The 12728-nt window shown below is 41.1% G+C and overlaps 1 protein-coding gene across 1 annotated transcript in view; it reads left to right on the top strand.

The window, feature by feature from the left end:
- Positions 1–5271, top strand: part of ARFGEF3 (ARFGEF family member 3) — an 84531-nt gene extending 79260 nt beyond the window's left edge. The window contains exons 31-33 of the mRNA XM_041470050.1: positions 77–207; positions 2994–4224; positions 4933–5271. Of these exons, the coding sequence (XP_041325984.1) occupies positions 77–207; positions 2994–4224; positions 4933–5124 (1554 nt within the window). The 3' untranslated portion in view covers positions 5125–5271. The remainder of the gene's footprint in view (positions 1–76; positions 208–2993; positions 4225–4932) is intronic.
- Positions 5272–12728: the final 7457 nt, after the last annotated feature.

Genomic DNA, 12728 nt, shown 5'->3' with positions numbered 1-12728 from the left:
ATTCCCAGCCCTTCCCCCACCCCAGACCCACTGCAAGTGCTAAACTGATTGTTTTATGTAACTTGTTGCTTTCTAGGTCTTCATGCTGGAGACTCAGTGCTCCCCAAAAACCCCTAGCAACAAGGAAGGGTTTGAACATGCCCAGTCGTGTGTGCTCATCATTGACCTGCCACCAGAAAAGAAACCAAATGGGCATAACCAGAGAAGGTAAAATATCTTCCAAGGAAAACACTGTGTCACTAAAAGCAAGATAAAAATATTGCTGAACAGGAAGAGGTGTGAACTGAGCCTGGTAAATCATACCTCTCCATAGGGCTCATCAACAAAAACGAGTACACTGATCAAATTAGGTTTTGTGACACTGTTGCAGTTTTAGTGATAGCTAGCAAATGCAATGTCTGCTTCACTAAGGGTCTTTTAAATTCAGTATTACTTGGTTAAGAAGGTAGAAAAAGAACTGGGGCATTATAAACTGAAGAGACGACATCCAAAACTGCAAAGCTGTCAACATTGAGCTAGGGAAGGTTTTTTTTGCTTGGCATTATTTTTGTGGAAGTCTTTCTGTTATGTTACCACCTGAGAACCTCATCTGTTTGCACTACAGTCTGATCCTGTGAAAGAATATTTCCTTTTGCTTGCACGTGGTTGTTTAAACAACTGCTGTACCATCATTTGGGCCAAGAATCAGAATTCTGCATTCAGGGTTTGTGTTTGTATTGCAAGGTGTGTAATGGCATGAAATTGTTTTTTATGAGATACCAAACATGGGTTTACACCATTCAAAGCTAAACTATTGCTTGCAACAAGGAGCCAGAATGTGATGGTCCTTCTTTGGATGGACAGGAAGAAAGACCATGCAAGTTGTCTCTATTCTTACACTGCTGTACAGAAGTTTTCCCCTGATAGCAGGTGCTCTGTTGCTTCACCATCATAGAACAGGGCCTTGCACAGAGACAAAGAAAGCTTGAGGTCACAGGTTAAATCATTCCTTTATAGGGGAAAATATCTACTTTATCCAAAGGCTAGCAGGTCATTCTTCTTCTTACTATGAATGCAAAGCAAAAGACTGGAATAGTCACCTCTCATAGCGCCTGAGGCCATGCAATCTAACAGGCTGTGACTGTAAGGGTAGCAAGGGTCTTGCTTGTCTTTAAACAAATAAATAAAGCTTGCAATTAATGCAAACTCTGAATGCTCTCACACTGCGCTTTATCCAACCTACTGCTAAAGGTGTATATGCCCATAGCCAAGTGTTATCCCAGCAATGCTTGTTTTTTCACCAAAACACAGCTCACAAGTTAACTGTGCCACTGTTTTCATATTATTTGCTACAGCAGTGCAGTAATATGGCAATCATGCATGATAGTAAATGTGGCCTTTCCAAAAGTTTTGCTTTAACCTTAGCAGGGTTTCACTTCTCCCTTTTGGTTTTGTTTCCTTAATGCTGCATCGTTTCACAGGAAGCTGGGGTAAGGGAGCTTTTCTTCTTCCTGAAAAGTAATCACATGTTTCAGTTTGAGACTTTGGACAGAGTAAGAAAATACTATCCTTAACCAGCTTTGGCATCGTGTTTTCACCTGTAGTTCTCTACCAGTTTCTTTTGGGATTGAGCAGTACTTCACACAGTCCTTGTAAATTGCTTTTTTGGCTATTACGAGGAAAGCAGATCTCCTTCATTCCTGACCCTGCTTTTGAAACAGGATTAGTTGCTTGAAATCACTGCAAGCTCTTATTTAACTTTTTACATGCTCTTAAGAGCTTTTTTGAGTCAGAGCTCTAATGATTTTTACAGCAGAAAACTACTTCCCCATAAAGAGCTCGACTCTATGTGCTAATAATTAACATTTTATCACTGTCAAATAATAAGACTACTACATTTTACTGAGGTATCAGCTGTGTCATGGTAGGCAAAGTGACAGAGGGAATGTAACTGAATAACAGTTTTGCCTGAACTTTTTTTGAAATGTTGTATTCTCAAAACTGGCTTTTGATAGAATTTCTCAAAAAAAAAAAAAAATTGGCTTTTTGTCTTGGTATTCCCAAACACTTTTGAAAGTTGTTTAATGAAAGCAGAATCATTTTTTGCAACAAAAAAGTCAAAGATCTACAACTGAACTTCTCATGTTCTGTGAAGATTTGCTTTGAATTAGACCTAAAACTTCAGTACTGGAAGAAAACTGAAAAATCTCTTCCTTACTTGATAGCTGTGCTAATTAAAACTTGACCCATCACATCAAACCAAGTATTATTATGTGCATCAGTTTCATTTAGAACATTGCCCTGTAATCTTACATAAAGACCTTTTTAAAAGACCTTAAGATAGGTTTATAATTTAAAATCCATGAGATACCAAACAACAATCCTGTCTTTTTTCCAAGCCTTGCTTGCTTGTAAGCCTCGCTTGGCTGTAAGCCTGTCAGTGTTATTTACTGGTGAAAGACCTGAAAACTTTGGTCAGAGGCATTTGCCATTCCTGTGTCCCCTGTGCAAATCAAACATCAGTGAGGGCTAAAACAACTCCCAGCATCTCTCTAACAGGAGCACAGCTAAGAATCACCCAATATCATACGTGAGGAACAGGGTTAGGAATCGATAAGACCATTCTAGGCTCTCAGTGTTCAAGTTGAAGTCTTAAGAGCAAGCAGTGAAATGTGCCTTCAGCCAGACTTCAGCTTCTTTGCATGCTGCATTGCACTGCTGATGTTTCTGTACATGTTTCTTTATTGGTTGGATACCTCTTCATGGTTTCTTTTTAAGAAGTACTCCTGGGCATTAGTGGAAATGGAAACTGAGTAGTAGACTAGTTTTGGCCCCAATTTTTCATGGCAAATTAAAGGTTGTCTGACATGCTGGTGGAAGAATAATTTGTGTGTTAATAAATTCCTCAGATATAGCAGGCTGAAATATCTGAGTGTGCTTTTACTCTTAGTACAACCACAATGCACCATTTTAATATTCTGTGATTTTTTTCCCTCCATGCTTGGTTTACCAAGTATTCCTTTCAGGACAATAGTGGTGAGCTTGCTGTCCCACCAAGTGCTGCTCCAGAATTTATATGACATCTTACTGGAAGAATTTGTGAAAGGCCCTTCTAACTTGGAGGAGAAAATGGCAATACAAGTACCAGAAAACAAGTTGGCTGGTTTTCTCAGGTACATCTCCATGCAAAACCTGGCTGTCATCTTTGACTTACTCCTGGACTCCTACAGAACAGCCAGAGAGTTTGACACCAGACCTGGGCTGAAGTGTTTGTTGAAAAAAGTGTCTGGCATTGGTGGGGCTGCCAATCTTTATCGCCAGTCAGCAATGAGCTTCAACATCTACTTCCATGCCTTGGTTTGTGCAATCCTGACAAACCAGGAGAACATCACTGCAGAACAAGTGAAAAAGATCCTCTTTGAAGATGATGAGAGAAGCACAGATTCATCACAGCAGTGTTCTTCAGAAGATGAAGACATTTTTGAAGAAACTGCCCAGGTCAGTCCCCCACGAGGGAAGGAGAAGAGGCAGTGGAGGGCTCGAATCCCATCTCTGAGCGTGCAGCCGGTCAGCAATGCAGACTGGGGGTGGCTGATCAAGCGGCTTCACAAGCTCTGCATGGAACTGTGCAACAACTACATCCAAATGCACCTGGACCTGGAGAACAATGTAGAGGAGCCTCCAGTGTTCAAAGGTGACTCTTTCTTCATTTTACCATCTTTTCACTCAGAGACTTCCACGCCATCAACTGGAGGGCTGTCTGGAAAGGACACACCATCAGAAGATGACCGAAGCCAAATCAGGGACCAGCTGGGAGACAGCCTGACACCTCGAGGAGGGAGTGGAGAAATATTGCTGCTACCCCCTCCCCTGAGTCCTAAACCAGAAAAAAAAGAGCAAACCAAGAAAAAAGAATGGTGGGAGAGTGCTGGTAACAAAATCTACACCATAGCCACTGACAAAACCATCTCCAAGTTTATGACAGAATACAAGAAGAGAAAGCAGCAACAGGCCATGACATCCTTCACCAAAGAGGTCAAAATGGAAAAGAAAGGGGAACTCCTGGGTTCAAGAGGCCCTGACTCACCTGTACTCCAGCGGCCTCAACATCTTCTAGATCAAGGTCAAATGAGGCATTCATTCAGTGCTGGTCCAGAGATCCTGAGACAAGAGAAGAGACCCCGTTCAGGATCCACAGTCAGCTCCCTGAATATATCTATTAGGGATGCAGAGGCCCAGATACAGGTAGGACATTCTTGTAGAAGCCTAATAATAATAGCAATAAATAAAAACATACCTATACATTTTTACATTATTATAAATTTTTTTTGTTAAATATTTTATTATATTATGAAGTCCTCGTGATGAGGACTGAATCTTTAGGATCTGGAATTAATAAAAACCTGATTCTGCCCTATTAAAAGAAAGTCAGTTTTCAGGGAGGTGTCATCAGGCATATACTAGTACAGCTGTCGAGAGTGCTTCTATGACTGGGGCCAAAGCTGCACTTAATCCTGAGAGCTGACAACCTACAGCAAACTCATTGCTTACTGCTATGGGCTGTAGCCCGCTGAAGGCTTTTGAAAATGCTATGCTGCTTGTCACATTGCTTTTGTACTTAAGAATGGGATTTTTTGTTAATTCCAGAGAAAAATAATGGATTCTTTTGCTAAACAGAAGCTTGTTCTTTGCATGTCCAAGTGAACAAATCAGTGAAAGCATCAAACTTGACAGATTTTGTTCACTGTGGGACAAAGAAAAAAGGAAAGGGAGAGCAGGATACCTGCAATACAAAGTCAAGTGATTTAGGAACATTAAATAAATATGCTAGCATTACTCAGTCTGCTTCATGAGGCTGCAGCCACCAGATACCTTATTTTCTGCCTCAACCACTGGGCTCACCTATTTAGAAAGGTCTTCTAAAGAGGTTTTTTAAATCCAATTTCTTTGTAGGCATGGACCAACATGGTGCTGACAGTTCTTAACCAGATTCAGGCTCTGCCAGACCAAACTTTCACAGCCCTGCAGCCAGCTGTGTTTCCCTGTATCAGCCAGCTAACTTGCCACGTGACAGATATCCGTGTCCGCCAGGCAGTCCGGGAATGGCTGGGAAGAGTGGGCCGAGTCTACGATATCATCATTTAAACCAAGCTGTGCTCTCTTGCAAAGGGCAGAAGACATTCAAGGTATACAGCAAAGAAGTACTTGGGGTTCATTAATTGCCTATTTGTTGGTGAGAAGTTAAGAAATAACGAGCTTGTCAATTTGTATTGTCTATCCACCTGAGACTGTGTGTCCCTCACTCACACTAGCAAAGGAGGCAAAGCATGAGTCTGTTTAGAGGATCTGGCATGGTCCCAGAACCTGTCCCTAAACCAGGCTCCTACTAGAAGAGGTGCATTTCATAACCTTCATTTTAATTCAAACTTGCAGCAGTGAGAGCCACTAGAAACTGCAGCAGAACTTCCACACTTGAAATTAGCTGTGAGTGCAACTGTCATGGGGGTGTCAAACCAGGTCAGTAAACCTATTTAACTTAGAAAATAAATAAATAAATCCAAGTCAGTGAAAAGGTGGGGCTGTAGGACAAGTAAGAAGGTGACATTTTTTAGGGCAACACCTTCCCTTCAAAAATTGGCATGAGAGAGGATAGCCGACTAAAGGTTATTGTAGTAAGTAAATGTGTTGCTCACTAGAGAAAGTGGAAATTTATTTTGCTTCAAGAGGAGCCTTTGTAGTCACATTTGGAGTAGCTAAAGAATCCCAGGTCTAAAATGGGTGAACCAAGCACAGACTATTCATCCTTTCATTGCTCTTATGGAGAGAAATGGCACTGTCAAACTGCCCTCTCTGCAACACCACCCTGGCTGCCTCTTCACCTATGCCTACAGCTGAGCATTTTGCCACATACCTAATTCCCTCTAAGGGCAAAAGGGAAGTTTGTTTTGCTCTTTCCTGTGAAGCTGTGGGGAAGACACACCACAGCAAATACCAGCATGTGCCAGTATCCAGCATTCAACTAAGCAGAGTAAAGTGTTCCAGTTTAAGCACCACTGCAGCTGTTATTCTACTGGAAATTTATGTTTGTTTATGTAGAGCTGCTGTAGCCAGGAACACCCTTATCACCTTTGTTAAATGTAGCCTATCACTCCACTTGGAGCTGAAGCAAGATGGAAAATGGTATGAAAGGGAGGTATATTTTCTGTTTCTCTCTCATTTCTTGTCTGCTGCTGTAAATAGAAAAGGACAGATCCTCATGGAGGTACATCCCCCCTCCATGCAGCACTCCTATTGGGACTATTGCAATTTGCTGTTATTAGTAAGAGGGAGGAGAAGGGGGAGGATTGACTATTGTGTTGTCAAATGCATATGTGATGCTTTTCACACTATACAAAGCAAGGGTTATCTTGCTGCACGAGTTATGTCACAGCCCTTAGGACATTTCATCTCATACTCCCATGCTATATAATTTGTTGATAATTTGTTGAAAATTAGTTGATTTTACTTTTGGGTGACCCCTTAATGCTGTTCTCCCAAGGTTTTTAAAATGTGCATGCCAACTAAATATACAGCTTCAGTCCCTGCTCCAAAGCATCCTCAGAATGTCACCTCTTTATGTAAGGCCTGGATTTTGCAAAACTAACTGCTTTTAGCATCTTAAACCTGGAAAAACAGAGGGAGCCAAGAAGCTCCACTGAACAGCCATCTCCCAAGCTGCTTGTTTACAAAGAGTCTGACATTATCCTCCTGCCTTTTCCCTCCATTGCCTACTTCCCATTTGTCACCTGCTAGTCTTGTGCGGGGAGTATTTGTCCCGTAACTTTCTGTTGTGCCAGTCATGCTGTTTCTCTTTCTTTAAAAAGTTCCTTTTGCTAAATTGTTTAAAGAACATAAAAATTCTGTTAAAACAGCTCTTTTCTACCACCTAAACTGACTTTATGAATTACTAATTTAACAATGTTTTCAATTGTCAATTTTCCCCCAACACTTTTAATAATTCCTCAGGGACAGGTTAGATTATGCTTTGGTATCTGGGAGAGTAGTAGCACAGTTTGATTTCTGTTGCCATGTCTTTCTTATACATCTTTAGGTAGAGTGAAAGTGTGGTTACATTTTGTGTTAAAGTTTTTATTTGGCATCTATACAGAGCTGCTTTTAAAGCAGTACATTAATTAGACAATGACAAAAATCAGAATAATAAACCATATTCAAAGCAGCCAACTCTGATGGTTTTAATTGTAAATGCATTGAATGGATGCAGATCCTTGCTGTACTGATCTAAAACTAAAACAAAGCCCTAAATTATGTTGGGGAAATAAAATTGATAGCAGTACCAGTGAAATCATTCAGGACTACAGAAGAGGTCCTAAAATCTAGGAAACACCATGGTTGCATTGTGGTTGCAATACAAAATCCTTCTGCAAATCAGTAAAAAAAAGGTTTAGGAGTGCCAATACCATTACCACCACTTCCCTCAAGCTCATGAACACAGTATAACCTAGTGTTACCTGATTAGCCAGCATCTTGACCTAAAATGTCATTTTATTTTAACTATTTACGCTACAAATATCTCATTGGAAAATGAGAACAAGTAAATTTGCTATGTTGCTGTTGGCCTGCTTTGAGCTTTGTCCTTCAAATTATGCACTAAGTGCCCATTGTCACCCTCAGTGCCTCTGCTCATTAAGACCCATTCCCTAAAAGGTCATAAGTAACTTTGAATAATTCCAGAAATGTAATTTAGAAGGAGGGGAGAAGGAATATTTGAAGCAGCAGTTATTTACAGAGCAATTTACAGAGCAAAGTTCAGCATGTGCTGCTCTTTCTTTTCCTTGTGTGTATAAAATGCTAGCCAGGGGAGGGGAGTGGCCCATGGCCACTTCAGTAACAACAACCATAAGATGTAGAAGCTAAAGCTTTCTGATACACCTTTAAAGCATAAATTAAAAAAATAGTTCTCAGCAATTTTTCTACTAGTTTATCTATGGACATCAGTAAGCCCCAAAGAGGTAGAATAATAAATGTGTGACATCACCATTTCATAGGTCCTGTGTGGCCTGTTTCATGGCTCATGACTGCCAGCATGATACCTTCAGGCCTCATAAAGCAAGCTTTTAGCCCAAAGGAGAAGTCTGCCAGAACAGTCCCAGGAAAAGGGGACTGGCATCAGCCTGTCCTAAGCTTCAGAAGGGGAATTCCCAACACTGCACACCCCAATCATGTCCAGGTACATGTCCATGCTACAGGGGCCTTTCTGCTTTCTGCTTGTGAGTGGGGAAGCACCTCAGTCAGCAGCAGTAGTAGTCCTTGTATGCACATGTGTATTCACACGTGTATCCCATTCAAACCCTTACTGTTAGCTCTATAACCTCGTGCCTGGCAGAGTATTGGCAGCTTTACTGTTGAACCAAACATTTGAACCTTGAGCAAACCAGTCTCTCTGCAATACAGCCTGAGCTTGCTCTTTTTCTTTGTCTTAGTTAATGACCACATTCTTCTCTTTTCTTGCTCTTACTTTTTTTGTCGCATAAATTTCTATAGGAGTTTGGTTTGGTTTTTTTTATTGAACTGGCCCATTGTTTTTAAAAATGATTGCCCAGTAAATTTTGCTCAACTGAAATGCTTTAAAAAAGAAGATGTGGTAGCTTGACATCCTTCTCAGGTACCAGAGCTGCACCTCTGCTGCCTTTGCCTAATTCACACTGCCCTCCTCCGGGCCACCGCAGCCAGCAGAGGCAAGGACATCTCATTTTAAAATCTTGTAGGCAGTTGCTAACAGGGAAAGTTGCTGCTTCCCAGCATCAACTGCCTTTAAGCACATGAAATAGCTCATCACTGTGCAAATATTTAAAGCTGAGAAAATCAGAGCACTCATCAGGAAAGCAATCCTTTTCCTGCAGAACAGCGGCAGGGTCTGACCCTAACTTACATGGTCTCAGGTCATTGCATATGTTTGCACTTCATTTTGCACTGTGAACATATGCAGCCATATGAGATAATTGACATGTATATGTACAGATACCTGTAGCTCCAATCACTGCCATATTCTGGACATTCAGCATATTTTCAGAGAGCTATCCACATTAGTAATATGCTTATCTGCTGTGTTATGTATTTGTGTCATAGCAGCAATGGTTCACACAGTTATTCTGGTACCTTTTCTGAGCATTCAGCAGCCACTGAATTACCACCCCTATCTCTTGGTTAACAAGAGATGCCTTCATGTCTTTATGATGTTAAAATAGAGATTTAATACTTTCCTAGGATAAACACTCATTTGAGAATAATTTACTTAATTTACTATATAGAAATAATATTTGAAAAAATATTTGCACAGACCTGGGCAATACTTTCCTTGTACAACTCCCAGCACAGGCAACACAGCTTTTGCCTCATCACAGATGAAAAATTTGTCATCTGCACTGTGGTTTGTTCATGTCAAGGCCAAGGACAGTTTACACCTGTGACTTGTAAGGTGCTTTCCCTTTCAGTTTGAGCTTCAAATTTTGTTTAAAATTTAAACCTTTATGTAAAATTCCCTGACAAATCCTCACTCACCAAAGATATAACCCTCACCTCTAAGTACTATGTGTAATCTTCACCTGTACTTTGTATAGCAGCATCTCAGTGTTGTTATCACTGCAGAGCCTAGGACAGCACTGGCATGAAACTGAGTGGCAAACCAGTTAGAAAGCAGAGTCCAGCTCCATGTTCTGCCTCCACTTTGTACCTTTCTTCAAGCTTGGGCCCACACTCAAAGTGCTGAAGTTGTCAAATTCAATGGAAGTTAAGTAGCTAGGGATCTTTAATACTCAGGACTCAGTCCTTGAATTCTTCAATCCCTACATACGGGTTCACAAGTTCTCAGGAAATGGAGAGTCCTGTAAAGATTTTTGTGTCACCCTCTCTGCTGCTGTCCTCCATACACCTCCTGCTTGAAAAATCCACGGGAATCAGCACACAGTCCCACACAACCCCATACTGCAGAACTAGAACTCTCACTTTTGCACAGATCCAGCAAGCCAAAGTGATTTATTTTTCACCTAGCTCATCTGTATAGATGCCTCTTGAGAAATTATGCATGTGGTTTGGCTATTGTCACCTTCAGCAATCTATTCTAGAAATGCCATTTCTCAGTGCTAAATTGTTTTTAATTCACAAAAGAAGTGAAGTGCTTCCTTTCCCCCCTCCCCCTATACTAAGATATGTCTAAAGTACCTAAGCAGGCTGTTTACTCATTACTCCAGTCACAGTAATTTATGGGAAAGCCTGTGTACAGGTCTCATCATGGTATATGACATGAAACAGGTTTTTTTCAGTTGCTGGTCATTCCACAATTGTTAAAGAAGTAAGATGATACCATCAATTTACCAGAAGTTTCTCTTCTTTTAGTGTAAAGGACCAATTTACCATTGCACAGAAGCACAAATGTTGGATTTTATGCAATGTAGATAAAAGCATATGGCAGCTAGCAATCCCTCTTCACTGAGCCTCCCTAGTTTGAGCGGAGCTTCTGTAGGGATATCACCAAAGGGTCTCAGCTCACCTCACCAGCAACATGCCTGGGACTCCAGAAATTGTACAACTGAAGGAAGAAGTCATTTCCACTAATTCTCCTCAGAACACATATTTTATATGTGACACTAATACAGTACTAAACAAACAGTTTTGGCCAAACATTTAAAAAGCCAGCAGTGCTGCCTTTTTAAAACGAAAAAAGAAAACACACATGGCCTATGTGTGCATCAGTCTTTTCACTTAGTGCTCAGAGATCTCCAAGCTGAAAACTAAAAGCAGAGGGAAGAAGAAATGCCCTAATTCTGTGGATATTAGTGGAGCTATTCTGTATGATCCTGGATTAATGTAATAATGAGCTCGCCTGTGGAACTAGATCCCTCAAATTCCAGTTTTTGGCAAAATCACAAGTTGAGGTTTGCATAGTCTACACTGCCACATTGAATCAGGGAGCTGATTTTATGGAAAGCATTTTTGGTTAAGAAACATGGCAACAGGATCTGTTGAATCCTTTTACCCCAACATCCCACTTTTCAAAAGGTAGTTTATGTACTTTGATAAATTTTGTCTGACTCCCATGGAGCATCAGGGCCCTGTTTCCTGTCCATGCATTTGGTCCATCTGGGCTGTGGTGAAGTGCCACACTTCCACAAGGAGCAAGCTGCAGTGAGAGAGCTGAGCTGGCAGACAGGCACAGGTACACAGGATCAAGCAAGGGACAAATATCTCCTCCACAATCAGGCTGTGACACCTGAGCCCCCACTCTGCAGAGGAAAACAGGACTCAATACCGAAGGGAGAACAGCAGGAAGGGCAGAACATGGTGGTGACAGAGCCCTGTAGCGCACGCTGTTTGCTAGAGCAGATGGGAGCAAGGGATTGAAGGTGCACAATGACAACAGCAAGAACCTTCTTTCAGTTCCCCCCGCTTCCTCTTCTCTGCCTCTTTCCCCTCTCCCCCTTTTTGTCATTTTTGTGAGACTGCAAACATACTTCTATGGGCCCTTCAACCAGAATTGAAAGCAAGCCAAAGGGAGTGGACACTCCATTTTGCCAAAGATCTAAGTCTTTTCTGTTTGAAAATTAAAAAAGAAAAACAAAAACAAATTTTATTTCCTTGATGATGGCTGCCAGAGGAAGCATTTTACCACAAAACATGATTCCCAGGACTTAATCTCTAGCTGTATATTCAGGAGGAGCCAACAGTACTTCTTAAGAGAGACTATTAATTACCTTGTCAAACAAGTACTTACATTGGGTTTACCTTCTGCTGAGTTCATACCTATCTGCAATTTCTTGGTCTCATCCGTGTTTCCTCCCTCTACTTTTCTGCTCTTCTTCAGAAGAACACTTCCCCATGTCCACCGTGTCCTGTTGTGCCGCTAGCTTTGTATGGTCCTTGGGTGTCCAGTGGTTGGGCAGTCACTGTCAGCTGGCTTGCAAATTGTATTTTGTGTATATTTTATTCTGACTGAATTCTGAAATGGAAATATTTTAAAACAAAAAGTATAAACTATTTATGTTGCTTGTGTTGTAGAATAAAGATGCAAATGCAAAATAAATTATGCTTTGGTTTTGTCTAATGAAAGTTATTGTAGAGTTTCTGATGAAGCAGAGAAAGGCCTGAAATACTTGGTTTGTACTAGCAGGAACTGCAGTTTTCATGGATGATCTTGGGAATTTAGTTACTCTGAACTGCTGTGTGTTTTTGATGGGAACTGAGATCTAAACACTGACAAATGACTCCTACAGCACTTCGAGCCAGAGTCTGAGTTTGTGGGGTGGAGAAGAATGAAGCTACTAAGATAGTTAAAGGTGCTGTGCAGAATTTTGATGCACCTAGACAGGTGAAACATTTCTCCCTTCTCTCTCAAATGAGGAGAATACTGTTGGCTCTGATTTAGAGATGGGTTGCTCAGAGCTCTCATTCTCAGCTAGGCTTTTGTTGGGTTTTTAAGCTAGGCATTCCCTGACCTCAGACAGTTTAGATAGCAGTCCTCAGGTGTTCCCAGTAAACAGGTGCATGGATGCTGCAATGTTTCATTCTGCTAAAATGAGAGCTCAGCGAGGGTTCTTCCTGTCACCTACCTCCCTCTTTTGATTAAAGTCGAACCAAAGATTGCTCCTGTTGAAGAAAAACCTTTAATTTAATGAAAATAATAAACACCTTCTTTACAGCAGTACTACTACTACTTCTACTTCTGTCTGCAGCCAAAATTTAGGTACTGAAGGAGA

Source organism: Pyrgilauda ruficollis, unplaced genomic scaffold (assembly GCF_017590135.1).
Source record: "Pyrgilauda ruficollis isolate IOZ18807 unplaced genomic scaffold, ASM1759013v1 scaffold24, whole genome shotgun sequence".
Taxonomy (NCBI): domain Eukaryota; kingdom Metazoa; phylum Chordata; class Aves; order Passeriformes; family Passeridae; genus Pyrgilauda; species Pyrgilauda ruficollis.
Note: the sequence above shows the minus strand (reverse complement) of the source record. Positions and strands in the feature narration are given on the sequence as shown.